Here is a 14,703-nt window from a genome sequence, read left to right as displayed (position 1 = left end):
AGGTGAGCAGAAGAAGTTTGTATATTATCCAGAATTTCACAGGGAGCCAGTGAAGTTCCTGAAGAACAGGGGTGATGTGCTGGTAGGAGGGGTTCTGGTGATCATGCGAGCAGCAGAGTTCTGAACCAGTTGAAGCTTATGGAGGGATTTTTGGAGGAGACCATGCAAGAGAGAATTGCAGTAGTCAATACGGGAGGTAACGAGACTGTGAACAAGACGTAGCCTGGGTGGAAAGAGAAGGATGTGATCTGTTAATGTTGCGTAGATGGAAATAGGCAGAACAGGTAAGATTATTGATGTGACATTTATAGGAAAGTGAACTGTCTAGGATGACACCAAGGCTCTTAACCCGAGGAGAAGGGAAAACTGTGGAGTTATTGATAGTGAGTGAGAAATGGTTTGGATTGGATTTGGTGCCAATAAGGAGGATTTCAGTTTTATCCTCATTAAGCTTTAGAAAATTAGAGCTAAACCAGGATTTTCATTCGGATAGACATTCTGTAAGAGAAGAGGGTAGGAGGAAGGAATCAGGCCTGCAGGAGAGATATAACTGGGTGTCATCAGAAAAACAGTGAAAGTGACATGAAGGAAAACCAGATTGAAATCTCTCGTAGATGTTATTATTAACCAGGTGTGAATGAAGTATTTTAGAGATGAAGGGTGGATTAGAAATCGGACAGAGGTTGTTAAAGTTGTTAGGATCTAAAGAAGGTTTAGTCAGTATAGAAGTGACTGAAGCAATCTTGAGTAAGAAGGGAAAGATACCGGTGGTGAGTGAAAAGTGAATGATAGCAGAGATGAGTGGGAGTAAGGAAGAGAGGCAGGATTTCACAAGCCCTGTAGGCATAGGGTCAAGATGACATGTGGCAGGATTTGATATACATATAAACTCAGAAATATCAGATAAATCAGGAAGATGAAAAGTGGAAAACAGCTCAAAATAGAGAAAAGGTTCTGGAGAGGGAGGAGACACAACATTTGAACTGAGTTGCTGGTGGATGTTATTGATTTTTGTAGTCCAGAACAGCATCAAGGAGTTACAGGTTTCAGAAGTGAAGCACTGGGGGATTGAATTTGTTTGTTGAGAACCAAAAACAAAATCCTTGCATTACCCTCATAAGAACTGATAATACCTGAGTAGAAACTTTGTTTGGCCTTGTTGATGGAGTCTTTATACCAGGGGTAGGCAACCTTTTTGATGGTGAGTGCCATTTAAAATTTCCTCAGAAGTCAGTGTGCCATATGATTGCATTAGCAATAAATTTAATAACGCTCTATATGAACAGTTACACATTATATAGAACCACTTTATAGAATTATATTTGTTTGCAAATGTTGGCAGCTATCAGCGAATAGTTATCAGCTATTTTGAAACAAAAAAAAGACACTTTTTATTCATAACAAGAACTCCATAACAGCAAATGAACTGTACAACAGAAAATACAAATGCTATTTATGGTCTCCTCACAACAATGATAAGAAAAATAAACTGGGCCAATATGGTATGTTTGTTAATACAGAGACACACATGTTAATGTGAACAGAATCAACTTTTCGAGATCTTCATATGATGCTTGTCTTTCTTCTTCTTCTTCTTTCTTAATATTTGTATTGGCGGTTCATGCTTGTCTTTCTCACTGTCTGCAGCCCAAATGTATTTCCTCAGGGCAGCTCAGTCACGTGATCACAGTAACAAATCACAGCAGAGCAGGAAAGAGTGTAGAGAGAAGGAGTGCATGTGTCCAGGAGAGGAGTCGAGAAGAGAGCTGCATTTTCATGAAACGGGAGTAAAGTAGTGAACTTAGAGGAGAGAAACGAACTAAAGTACCGATCATATACCACTACCAACGTTTGGATCGATATCTGCATCGATCTGCCCACCCTTGTCTCCTGGATCGTAGCTGAGATCAGCGTGAACCACGTGGGTCTCTGCTCCTGATCTGTTTCCTGTGTTTGGAAGAGTTCCAGCTTCATCACGGAGTTTCTCTCGGTTTGTGGGCTCATCTAAAGGTAAGCACCGAGCTAACTTTACTGTGAGTTCAGTTCATGTTGAGTTTAGCTCCTGAATGAGGTCTTCTGCTGCTCTCCTCGGGTCTGTTCACAGTTTATTGTCAACACGTTGAGAGAAGAGTGAGAGAGTGTTTGGAGAAAAACACCAACTAATCATTAGCTCAGCATGCTGGGAGAAGTTGGAGCAGAAAAGTCTTTTCATTGTCCCTGCAGCTGTTTTTCTGCCTGCACCAAACCTCTACAGCCTCATTTCTATTTAAGTGATAACAGGAAATCAGAGCGATCTGCTGCAGTATCAGGGTCACAATAAACTTTATTGTCCAGGTGAACATGTGGCCTGGGACCAGGCTATTTACTGATGGTCCTGCCTGGACCCATTTTCTAAAGAGATAAGCAGCAGATCCCTCTGGTGTCTCTGTCGTTCTCTCTCTCTTTCGTTCCTGTGAGATAGTGTCTCTAACCTTGATGCCTGCTCTCTCTCCCTCTCTTATTCTTTGCTGAAGTTTGAGAGTTGAAAGGTTTTTGGCTCATCAGCAGAAGCAGAATATTTAAAAGCATAGAGTATAATAAGACAAATATATTGTGGTGGCTAATGTGCAGCTCTTGATTTGGGGGGAGAAGAAGAATGTTTTTAATCATGTTGTGGATTGAATGTTGGGTTTTATTTCACTTTGTTTACAGAAGATTTTCAGCTGAATGAAGAAGTTTAGTTCAATTTGATTTTATTTATGTAGCATCAAATCACAACAACAGTTGCCTCAAAGTGTTTTATATTATGAGATAAAGACCCTACACCAGAACACAGAAAGTTCCATAATAAGATGACCCCTATGAGCAAGTGCATTGGTGACAGTGGAAAGGAAAAACTCCCTTTTAACAAGAAGAAATCTCCAGCAAACCAAGCTCGGAGAGGGGCAGCCTTCTGCAGAGACCTGTTGGGGTGAGGAACTGAGAAAGACGTGACAAAGACATGCTGTGACAGAGAACCAGAGATTATTAATAACTAGGAGAACGAATAATTTAAAAATGTCTTAAAAATGAAGATACCTTATTCCAGTCTTCAGTGGTCTAATGGCGGTGCTTCATGGCCCAGGCAGTACTTATCTTAGCTCGAGGATTGAAGTCTTCTCTTGGTCTGTCTCTCTTCCATTGTTAAATCCCTTTTCTTGCCATTTTTGTTGCAACACACTACTTTCTGCAGTAAATTACTGTTCAGCTGGTGCTCATGGGGGTATGGTACCACAGTGTGTTCCAACACTGCTTTTATGCAGACACAGGGGGCTGGAAATAATCCAGAAAAGTTGAAACACCTGTAGGAATTACTGACCAGTAGTGTATATTTTTACTTTTTTAAATATGGAAATATTTAATACAATTATACTAACACTACTAAAGTCCTGAAACAAATGTGGTGTAATGCACCCCAAGCCCCCCTTTAGATTCACCCCTGATGTTCAAAGGCATCACTGTCATATAATGTAGGGCTGCTGTTGTCAGCCTTCAGCAAGCCTCCTGATTTAAACACTATCAAACCAAGTTAACAATTCATCTGCAAAGTTTATTTCAATAAGGAGAGATCCCTTTGAAGACTTGAATAGCGTGGGAACGTGGTGGGCATGTAAATAGAAAAGCAGCTGAACACCTAGGTCACCAAACAGATGACTGATTACAGATCTTCCTTATTGAACTTGCGCATAAGCATCATTTTCACTTCTGTAGATTATTAACATGAAGAAATACGTTACATGCCTTAAAGTATGACATCATCATCATCACTCCTGTAGAAAAAGTGGGGACTGCATGGGTTTAATGTAAAATTTTATTATCATGTTCTAGTAGATCTGTTTCATTGCATGTCTGTATTTAGTCACAAATATGAGTAAAACAGTCACGAAACTGTAGAAGAATTTTTTCATTGTATGCTAACATACACCCTTCCTTGTCCTATGCATATGTTATGCCCTTATGTTAACCCCGCGACCCCTGCATGTAGCAGAACTGAAGGCATGTAGGAGATTGCCAATGAATGAAGTATCCTGCTTGTACAGCACTCCAGCAGTGTGACTTGTTTCATTTAATGCACTAAATTTCCACAACGAAACGCTTACATGTCGACAACTGAGAGCTACAGAGTTAAAGTAGTCATGGAAGCAAATTTTTTTATGAACAAGTTACTTGATGAATCGCTGCAGCTCAAGTGGAATCCTAATAAAGATCTGTTTTGTGTCCCAGCCGATCACCGCTGAGCAGCAGAGGAACCTTTTCAGCCGCTTGGACTCAGCTCAGTCACGATGGATTCAACACAAAAGGTGAGGAAGAAACTTTGTCAGCTGCTGCTGTGTGATTAGGATTATAACTAGCACCAGATTTAGCCTTGTTCCTACATGCATTACTGAAATTCAAACAACAAGACGTGTAAAGATTTTTTTTTACACGAGAAGTTTTTTACAGAACACTGAAACAAATGTTCTGTTAATCAGTTTTATATTAAAGCCACAATTCTTAATATAAGAAATTTTCCAATACACATTTTTCTTCTGTAATGTCATTTTCATTGTGGTTCTCACATCTCACATTCCAGTGCATTACTTTACAAGACATTACACTCAGACTTGCAAGAGTTTAAAACAAAGCAATTACTGGAGAGCCAGTCACTATTCCCTCAACTAGGCTAGAAGCTCATTTATCTGATGAGCCTTTAAAGACGTGCACAGCTGGATGTCATCTGCATAAAATTGAGAAAGGCCAGAAAAAGAAGTGTCAGTACAAGTGGGACACATGGGTCAAAGGAAAGACAGTGTACAGGAAACAGTGGGGCAAATAAAGGCAACTGGAAGAAATTAAGTAGGCAAATTATCTAGGATTCAATTAGGCAATACAGGGTTAAAATCAGCCATGTAACTTATAGGAAAGCATATGCCGTATAAGTTTTTAAATAAACTGCAAACACTTGATGAGTGTCTTTTGATTTGGTTAAATCACATGCTGCAGCATGGAGAGAGCTCTCTGGTCAAACACCAAAGTAGTCTCTAAATATGCGCCGCCCTCATGTCTTATAAACACACAACAAGAGCGATTTTACAAGAGCGATTTATTTATTTGCCCATAGATAAGTTTGGCAATAATGTTGGTTGAAGATAAGAGAAGCAGTCAACGGAAATAAATAATAGCGCTGTTTTAACGGCAACCTCTTCCAGCTGCGAGCAAATGCTCCCTCCTCAAAGTGCGCCTCCTCAAATCAGCGAATCACAAAGGCAGTAGCCTATGTTCAGAAAAAAACTAAAGCATTTTATTAAATTTTTTTAAAAACCCACAATGGTTGAGAGGGAAACAAAGAGAAACTGGCTTTTCCCCCCACTATAACTGTGTTTATGGGCCGTTACAGTGTTTATCCCTCTTACATGACCAAACAACAAATACAAAAATAAACAAGTTGAAAATCAAAATGTCTCTTTCAGCGAACATTAAAAAAATCTCACACCCAATGTTACATCTTTTGTGCGATTTGGCACATCTAAAATAAATAACTAAATTAATGAATAATTCCAAAAGTAGCTACATTAATAGTAATAAAACAAGAAAAGAAGGTAAAATATTCCGTGCGCAAATATATCGCCTATCGTCATTTTATTGGACTGACGAATGTCAGCTGGAAAAATTTTACATATCGCCCAACCTTACATAGCACAAAAAGTAAGGAAATTTGTGTTTGGTGCATTCTGTCTTTGGGGTAACAATGCTTCTGGGCAATAAATCCTGTTTATTTCCCCTGAAATGGAAGAAAATGCATTCTTGGGTTGAGCAGCAGAGTTGAGTATGTTGCTTAGTAACATGAAAAAATTTCCAAAACTTTGCCAAACTTCTTCTGTGCTGTTTATCGGAGGACTGAAGTCTGAAGAAACAAGATCTGGATAAATTTAACAGTTAATATATTTAACAAACAGAACACTGTTCTGAGGGACCTCAGAAGAATGAAGAACCATGCACAGCCACAGCAAGATCACTCAGATTGCTGCCTATCTCCAGGAGACAGGGGGGGGCCCACCCTTAACCCTATAATGCCATTTGTGTCATATTTGATACATGAGTTCCTGAGAGGAAAAACTGTAAAACATATTCTATAATTTCAAAATGTTATGGACAAATGTCTCCTTTTTTTGTCTAAAATTAATATTGTTGTTAACAAAAAGTTGCCAAAAATGCCCAATGTATCAAATGCGATACAAAACATATATCATAAACAGCATGATATCCCAAAAACATTTTTGTGGATTTTGTTAGAAGGGTTAATAAACATCTCAGTTCCAGCAAGTCAGAATTTCCTGGCTATTTCTTGATGGATTGGGTCTAGGGCTGCCACGATTAGTCGACTAGTCACGATTACATCGGCTATCAAAATTGTTGACGACTAATTTAATAGTCAATGTATCATTTGAAACTTTGTAAGCTCCTGAAAGACACAGGAATAAGTAATAGGATTTAAGAGTGTAAACAGAAGATGGCAGCAATGCATCTACAAGGATGCTAACTGTTGTTAAACACAGAAGAAGAAGAAGCAGTCTCCGGTATCATAGCTGTGTCCAAATCCAGGAGCCACATCCTTCGGAGGCTGCATTTGTAGGCCGATTACTTGACATGACTCAACAAAGGCTGTCCAAATTGGAAGACTCCTCCAAATGCGGCCGACAAATGCGTCCTGCTTTTCCCCATATTTGAAGGATGGGTCAGGTGTATCCTTTGCAAGGCTCGCAAAATTTCAAAATCTCTGGTAGCCCTTCGGGCAGGCATTCTTCAGTTTTTGGTAGCCCAAAATAAATTTAAGCAGCCCGAATAAAAAAGAAAGCAATTTTTTTTTTAATGTTTTGTTTCCGTTACAATATTATACATCAAAGTATAATATTGTATCGGAAACAAAAATTAATCAAAAAAATACAAATACAAATCACAACAACTGTATAAAAATTACAACCATCAACTCAAATACTTGGTTCTAATTGAACAGAAATTTCTATGAACTTGCAAGAACTGTGTAGAACATGAATCAGTCTGTCAGATCCTGAATTTGAAATTTCCACTGAAGTCACGGGTAAGGGGTAAGTGGAACTAGGACATTTGCTTTTTGAAGTTTGCAAAGACTGCTAAATTTTGCCAATGGTAGTTCACTCTTTGCAACATAGCACGCTGTTCTAAACAGATTTTTCAGGAGCTCTTGTTGTGCTTGGTTTATTTTTAGTATGTTTTTTGCAATTGCTGTTTGTTCTGGGAAAGATGCTGCAGACTGGGCAGTAATGCATTTCTTGTATTTCTCATGGGGTCTGATGGGGTCTTTCTTAAAATTACTGGTCCCATTAACAAAGGCGCTTGTCGACTCAGAAATCAAATGAAACTCACAACGCACCTGGCAGAACATCATGTTATTTAGCTCGTCATATTCCAGCCACATAAATTCTTTTGTCCATGAAACCAAAAGAGCTGAGCTTTCTTTTTGCCTCATAGTCTGATTTGTCATAACTTTTCCGTTTTGTGGTCGGCTTTTCTTTGGCTGCCCCTTCTTCACCCTGACCTGTCTTATTTGACTCAGAACTAAAATACCGACATAAATCCTGCTGCTTTTACACACGTACTTACATAACCGTCAGCGATTCTCTGCACAATCAACCTCTCACATGTTTAAGCTTGCTGTGGGAGATTTCACTTGTCGCCTTTGAATAGTAAGCTAATGAGTGATAAGACGATGTCAGAGGAATTGGTGCGCAATTAATCGTCACTCACCAATCAGTGCTGCCGCTCTCTACACACCTTTCGCGCGATCGCAAAATGAAAGTGAAAGCAAAAAACAAGCGCAAATTCAAGCGCGATTTCAATATGTCACATATTGACAGTGGCTCATCGATGCCAATGACATAATTACTCAGCTACACTGGCGAAAGAATGCAAAAGCATTGACATATACTTTCCCTTCCTATGATAGCCCGACGGGCAGGGCTGAGGTAGATTTTGGTAGCCCAACTGGAAAAATCGCTGCCCCGGGACGTCGGGCTAGCGATTTTGCGAGCCCTGCTTTGTGGCGCAACCTATCCCTAATTGAAAAAAATGTTATTGTTTGGCTTTATATAATATTTTTTTAAACAGGGTAAGCCCCAGCCACCGTTCTCTATGGGCAGTTGTAATATTTTGTATTGTATTCTGGGTCATTTCATTTGCCATATAAATCTAGAGATGGCTTTATCCCATTCAAAAATATCTTTTTGGTTAATCTGGCGTGCTAGAGTCTGAAACAATTATAGAAATCTTGGTAAAACATTAATTTTGTTGGTTTCTATTCTAGAGCTTATGCTCTAGAATTTAAGTTCCTCTTTGACTCGTTGATATAAATGGTTGTAATTTTTGTCAAATAGTCTTTTTGTATCTTTAGTAAGTGTTGTCCCCAGGTATTTAATTGATCCTGTTCCATTTCAGTGGTTGTGCTTGTTTGAGTTTTTCAGATGGACTATAATTATAAATAAGGGCATCAGTTTTACTTAGATTCATTTTATATCCTGTCATTGGGCCAATGTTTTTAAGACGGTTCATTACCTCCGGCAGAGACTCCTCAGGTGTTTTTAGGTATAAAAGTACATCATTGGCATAGCATGCTATTTTGTGTTCCACATAATTTTTTTGTAACACCTGTAATGTTTCAGTTTTGCCTTATATACTGGGCTAGCGGCTCCAGAAATATAGCAAAGAAAAGAGGAGACCAGGCACAGCTCTCACTCCTCTCTCCAATGTTAGAGGTTGAGTTAGGTGACCATTAATCCTAAGCTTTGCAGTTAGATTTCATATAACGCCTGTACATTGTTCATCACCAGCTCATTAAAACCAAAATTATGCAAAACTCTATATAGGTATTGCCAACAAGCCGAGTCAAATGCCTTTCCAGCGTCAAGGCTTAGGATCACTGCCTGTTCTGTATGTTGTTGTATTTAGTTCATTATGTGTAAAGCGTGTCTTGCATTACGTTTGACGTTTATGTATAAAGACAGCTTGATCATTATGCATCAGGTTAGTGAGTATTTTTTCCATTCGTTTTGTCATAATGGATGTATAGATACAGTAATCTACATTAAGTACAGAAATTGGCCTTAGGACCCACATTCTTTCTTATCCTTGGCCTTCTTCGGTATGAGAGATATAATTGCTTCTTTCCAGGTAGGTGGGATTTGTGCCTTTTCAAGTGCCCAATTGCATGTTTTTCTCAGTATAAAGATAAGATCCTCTTTGAATGCTTCATAGAATTCGGATGTGAACCCATGACTTCCTGGCGATTTATTAGCTTTCAGCTTTCTCATGGCATTTTGTAACTCCTTTACCATTATTTCAGAGGCTAGTTGTTTATTCTGGTCTTCATTCATGACAGGTAAATTGAGAGTTTCAAGAAATATGTCCATTTGATCAATTCTGACATCTGTAGTTTTAGAAAAGAGTTGTTTATAAAAGGTTTCCAAGACAGACTGGATCTTGTCCTGCTTACTATCTATTATGTTTTTTCTGGGGATCAATTATTTTGTATATTGTATTGTCTGCTGGACGTTTCTAAAGTTTCCATGCCAATAATTTTGTAAATTTAGAGCCGTTTTTGTAATATCTTTGTCTAGAAAATAGCATCTTTTTTTTTCAATTTCCCAAGTGTATATTAAGTAAATTTCATTTCTTAGTTTCTTAATTTGTTCTACTGTAGTTGGAGTTTGGTTTTGTGCATGGCTGCTTTCTAGCTGCCTCAGCTGTTTTTAATGAGTCCTGTAGTTTTTCCTGGTAAAGTTTCTTTTTCCCTGAGGCAGCTGCAATAATTTTTCCTCTTAATACTGCCTTTCCTGCATCCCACAGTATCGGTTGGGACACCTGTTCATTATCATTTTCTTTCATGTACATTTGAATTCCAGTCCATTTCTTTCCTAAAATTAGCATTGTTAAGTAGGCTGGGGTTAAATCTCCATATTATATCTCTTTTGTTTTCCTCTAAGTAGGGCTGTTCGATATAACAATATATATTGGATGACGATATAAAAACATCTATCGTTTCATTTTACACTATCGTTTGTTTCGTGGTGTCGCAAAATAAACTGTTTACGGCAATATTTTTTCATCATTGTTCCCCCTGTCCAAATCACGGACAAACAGTATCCGACAGTTGTTTATGTTTTGAACCCATTTTGCACAGAGAGGCATTTTTGAAAAATGTATTGATAATCACACAGTGACATCTCTGCCTTTCTACATGGAGGGACAGTAACTGCGTGGGTATATGTGAGTGTGTAAAACCTGAAGATAGTCAGTCAGATTTTTTTGGGGGTGAAGATTTTTCTTGTCAAACAAAGGGGGCCTAGCAAAAAAAAATTTGGGAACCACTGCTTTAGACGGACAAATCATCAACTCTATTATCTTATTGTAAAAAGAAAAAGGTACTGCCATGTGGAATATATACGTTAATCAAAGTGAAATCAGATCCTTCTATCTTTCCCCTAACTAGAATATATCTACCCTCCTCATCTTTTTCTTCGGACTGTCTGGACTTTTTTAAGAACCCTTTAAGTCTTGGGTCATGGACACCCTTTTGATCCTCTACCTAATCGTCAAAGGTAAGCTGTGAAAATGGGCATGGATCACAATCAGCCAAGGTTTTGGTGAAGGTCCGATTACATAGAGTATCAGTACAGGGTCCATGGGAACACTTTGCTCTTAGAACTGAAGAAGCTTCTTGGATTAGAGATGAAACGTCTTCAAGGAAACTTAAAGAAGTCCAGGCGCTTTTCTTTCCAAGCTCTTTAGACAACGATGACCTGGAGGACTGAGAGCCTTCACAAACATATTGTCCTCTTTCTTTTGATCTAGTCACTGTTTCTGTATTTATAACAAATATTTTAGGGAATCATCTAAAATTCTAGTGGCAGTTGGCATCTTCAACATATTTCTTTGACGGTGAAAGTGTTAATGGAGGGAGGTTCAGTTTGTTTGAGGACTGCATTTCACTCACTGCCTCTGTATCTCTGTCACTGCAGGACCAACATGGAGAGAGAAGTCAGTGCTCTCAGGAGGCCGACAAACCTCACAGAAGAAAGGCAGAGGAAACATACAGCTGTGACGAGTGTGGGAAGGATTTTATTGGGCAGTCCAACCTGAAATGTCATCAACTCATCCACACTGAAGAGAGACAATTTAGCTGTGACTTGTGTGAAAAATCTTTTACTAAGCCTGAACACTTAAAAACACACCAACTCATACACTGCAACGTTAAAGCGCTCAGCTGCGATCAGTGCGGCAGAGTTTTCACTCAGTGTAGCAGCTCACCGATGTATCAAGTTACCCACCCTGGAATTAAGGTGGAGGACTGTGACATGTGTGGAAAAACTTTCAGCCAGTTAGGATACCAAAATATACAACTACCCATTCACACTCTACATGGTGATTACTACTGTGATCAATGTGGCAAAAAGTGCGCAACAGACACAGAATTGCACCACCACGTGTTTACACACACTATGGAGAGACCTTATAAATGTGACCTGTGTAATAAGGCTTTTACAACTCTACGGCTCCTGAAAAAACACCAACAGATCCACAGCAGAAAGAAACTCTACAAGTGCAGTTACTGTGAGGTATGTATTTTTCCTCGTTTATTTATTTTGACCTCAATTGACAGGACAGAAAGAAAACAAGAAAATGACGAACAGGAAACTGTTTCGAAAAATTCTGTAAAATAAACTGTATTTGCCTGTTAGGGATTATACTGCATATAACGGCAGTGCTGGGCAGTTCATCAAATTCTAATGTGCTATTTATTAATTCTTGCAAAAATGTTGAAGGAATTCCCTGACTTACACCGTCTTTGTGTCTTTGTTTAGAAGCAGAGCGACACAGATGGATCCAGCTCTCAACCCTGTCATCGCTGTGGTGGTGGGAAAGCGTTTCGTTGTGACCTTTGTGGAAAAACTTTCAATCAGCAGCGGTGCCTAAAATTACATCAGCGTAGACACACTGGAGATAAAATGAACTACTGCAAAGAATGTGGGAAAGGCTTCCCCACACCGAGTGAATTAAAAATACATGAACTCTGTCACAGTGGGGTTAAAAAGCACGTCTGTGACCAATGTGGGTCATCCTTCACCACTGCATGTGACCTTAAAAAGCATAAACGAGTCCACACAGGAGAGAAACCATACACGTGCAGACACTGTGACAAGAGCTTTTCACAATCAAGTTGTCGTAACCTTCATGAGAGTACACACGTTAAAGGGAACTTTAGCTGTGACCAGTGTGACAAAAGCTTCATGAATCTCAGTTCATACTCCAAACACAAGCGATCCCACGCTGTTAATAAACTGTTTCACTGTTACCAATGTGCAAAAACATTCACTTCATTATCAGCTCTGCACAACCATCGGCGTGATCATGCAGGACTGTGATCACTGTCATCACTGGATCACAATGAATCTGAAGAGACAGAAAGATCCTCTTCTGGTTTTAGGGTCAGACTTAAAAACCTTGAGATCAGGCTCCACAGAGTTCAGATGGACTCTCCTGTAAAGAGTGTCAGCTGATGTCACACTTGGATCTGATGAGGTAGCTCTGATTTGTGGAGCTGCAGTGAATAAACCTGGATGTTACATTTATGAAGCTGCAAGTAAAGCTATGCACATCAAGTTTTTTTTTCCTTTGAGGGATTTTAATATTCTAAAATGTTATCCCTGTTACATTTTAATCTTTGTTCTCTTAGGATATAGTAATGTTGTACTTTTTACTGTATTATTGAAGTTATAGGAATATATTTTATTTTATACTACCAAACTGATATTGTTTCAAAACCGCAGATGTGCATAGAAACATTATTTTTTTACATTTCATTTTAACTTCTTGCTTTTTTCCCAAATCTAACTTGTTTTCTGAAGCAACAACAACTGCTGTGACTTTGTGTCCAGAAAAAAGAAACTCAAGCTAAATTGGTGTTGGGCTGTACTTCCATGTAATACCAGTTTGTACCAGAAGGAGGAGCAGTGAGTCAGTGTAACCATTATTTAATCAGTCAAAGAACACATTCTTATAGGGCTTTGGAGTTGACGTAACGCTGCAATGGATTGTGGGAGCGTGGCGCCATTTGAGAAGGCCACGAATCAAAACAAACGCACTGTGTTGGACGGACGACTGCCAGAACCATGCTTAAAATCAGCTCAAAAGTCAAAGGGCTGTATCGAGAGCGATTGAGCCCGGATGCCAAGAGACGGTACTTGGAAACGATAGCATGCATTGGTAATGTGGACCCATATGAAATACGGCAGTGGAGTAGAAACCCTGAAGACCTACCGCCATTGTCCTACCCTAATACCTTGTCTGTGGAGTCAATGCATACATGGCGAATCATTTTCGGAATTATAAATCCCTGGAGGCGCACATCTAATTCACAAACGGTTGGGTACAAGATATGGCCGTTTTTAAGCCTCCACGTTGTGAGTAGGTTGACCATATGACCAAGATACAGCCAGAGGTCGCACATCACATTGACTTCTCCTCAGCAGCTGCCCCAAAAATTGCTCTAGATGAGAACATAAACACACCGTCTGCAGTGAAAGGCAAAAGGAGCCGTCCGCAAAAAAGGCAAATTTCACTTGCTAGTCTGGAGGAGTTGTCACCGATAAGCTACTCTATAAACAGAACATAGTTCTGCTGGATCACACGTTAGGATGTTTGAGCCTATAAAGAGCAATATGAATTTCTTTAGAACATACTGAAATGAAAATGTCGGGAGCACACCAACAAAAAATAATGGCAGAGAACTCAATATCAGTTCGTCTCACCGCTGCTATCCAAGCCTGACGTCTTCGTTTGGTAACATACGTGAGATCCCTCGCGTTGCTTCCAGCAGGGGAAACGATAAAAAGAGCCCATTTTTCAGCTTATTCCCTTCCCGATCGTGCGATCTAACATTGCAACCGACAACACAGCAAGTGCGAGCCATAGCTGATGTTTCCATATGCTGTTGCTCCTGTAACCCTTTGTTTGGCCTACTAATATGGCGGCTCGACCCCAAATCGTGACCACGCCCCCTCATGTGACGTCACGCTCCAAAGCCCTATTCACAGTTGCAGCAAAGAATTGTTAAAAGTAAAAAACAGCAGCACACATCAGGACCATTTTAAAAGATTACGGGTTACTTCTTTTTTTTTTTTAAAGTTAATTCAAATTCTATTTAACTTCTACTTTTGGCTCCTCCTTTCATTTTAGTGTATTTACTGTATCCTTGAAGTCCAAATGTTGTTTTATGATCCACATGTTCTGGAGCTGTTGATTTCTGCTTGTTGATTTTAAGTTTGTATTGTCAAAGCATTAGTTAAATTTGATTAATTCTGTGTAAAGTTCTTGTTATTAAACAGTTCGGTATGAAAATAAAGAACTGATCTCACAACAAATAGCTGGAGTCATGATTTTAGATTCAAACTAATTTAACTGTTTTCAGTGGCACAGGTGGAGGTTTATTCAGATGAGGAGATTTGGCTGTTCTCCACTCCACTCCACAATGCTAAAAGGATGAGGTTTCCTTCAAAAGTGCAATTAAAATGTGTTAAAACAAACTACTGTAATGAATGTGGGAGAGGCTTCCCCACCCCAAGTGAATTAAAACGACATGAACTCTGTCACAGTGAGGTTAAAAAGCACCTCTGT

General features: G+C 39.2%; 1 protein-coding gene across 1 annotated transcript; it reads left to right on the top strand.

The window, feature by feature from the left end:
* The first annotated feature begins 2,613 nt into the window (after positions 1-2,613).
* LOC116335714 (zinc finger protein 726-like) lies at positions 2,614-14,439 on the top strand. The gene is made up of 4 exons (XM_039617007.1): positions 2,614-2,950; positions 4,243-4,319; positions 11,049-11,645; positions 11,892-14,439. The coding sequence occupies exons 2-4, from the start codon at positions 4,302-4,304 to the stop codon at positions 12,450-12,452; spliced, it is 1,176 nt and encodes a 391-aa protein (XP_039472941.1). The 5' UTR covers positions 2,614-2,950; positions 4,243-4,301; the 3' UTR covers positions 12,453-14,439.
* Positions 14,440-14,703: the final 264 nt, after the last annotated feature.

The sequence above is a fragment of the Oreochromis aureus genome, linkage group 9 (genome assembly GCF_013358895.1).
Source record: "Oreochromis aureus strain Israel breed Guangdong linkage group 9, ZZ_aureus, whole genome shotgun sequence".
Taxonomy (NCBI): Eukaryota; Metazoa; Chordata; class Actinopteri; order Cichliformes; family Cichlidae; genus Oreochromis; species Oreochromis aureus.
The sequence above is the reverse complement of the archived record's forward strand: the minus strand, read 5'-3'. Positions and strand labels throughout refer to the sequence as shown.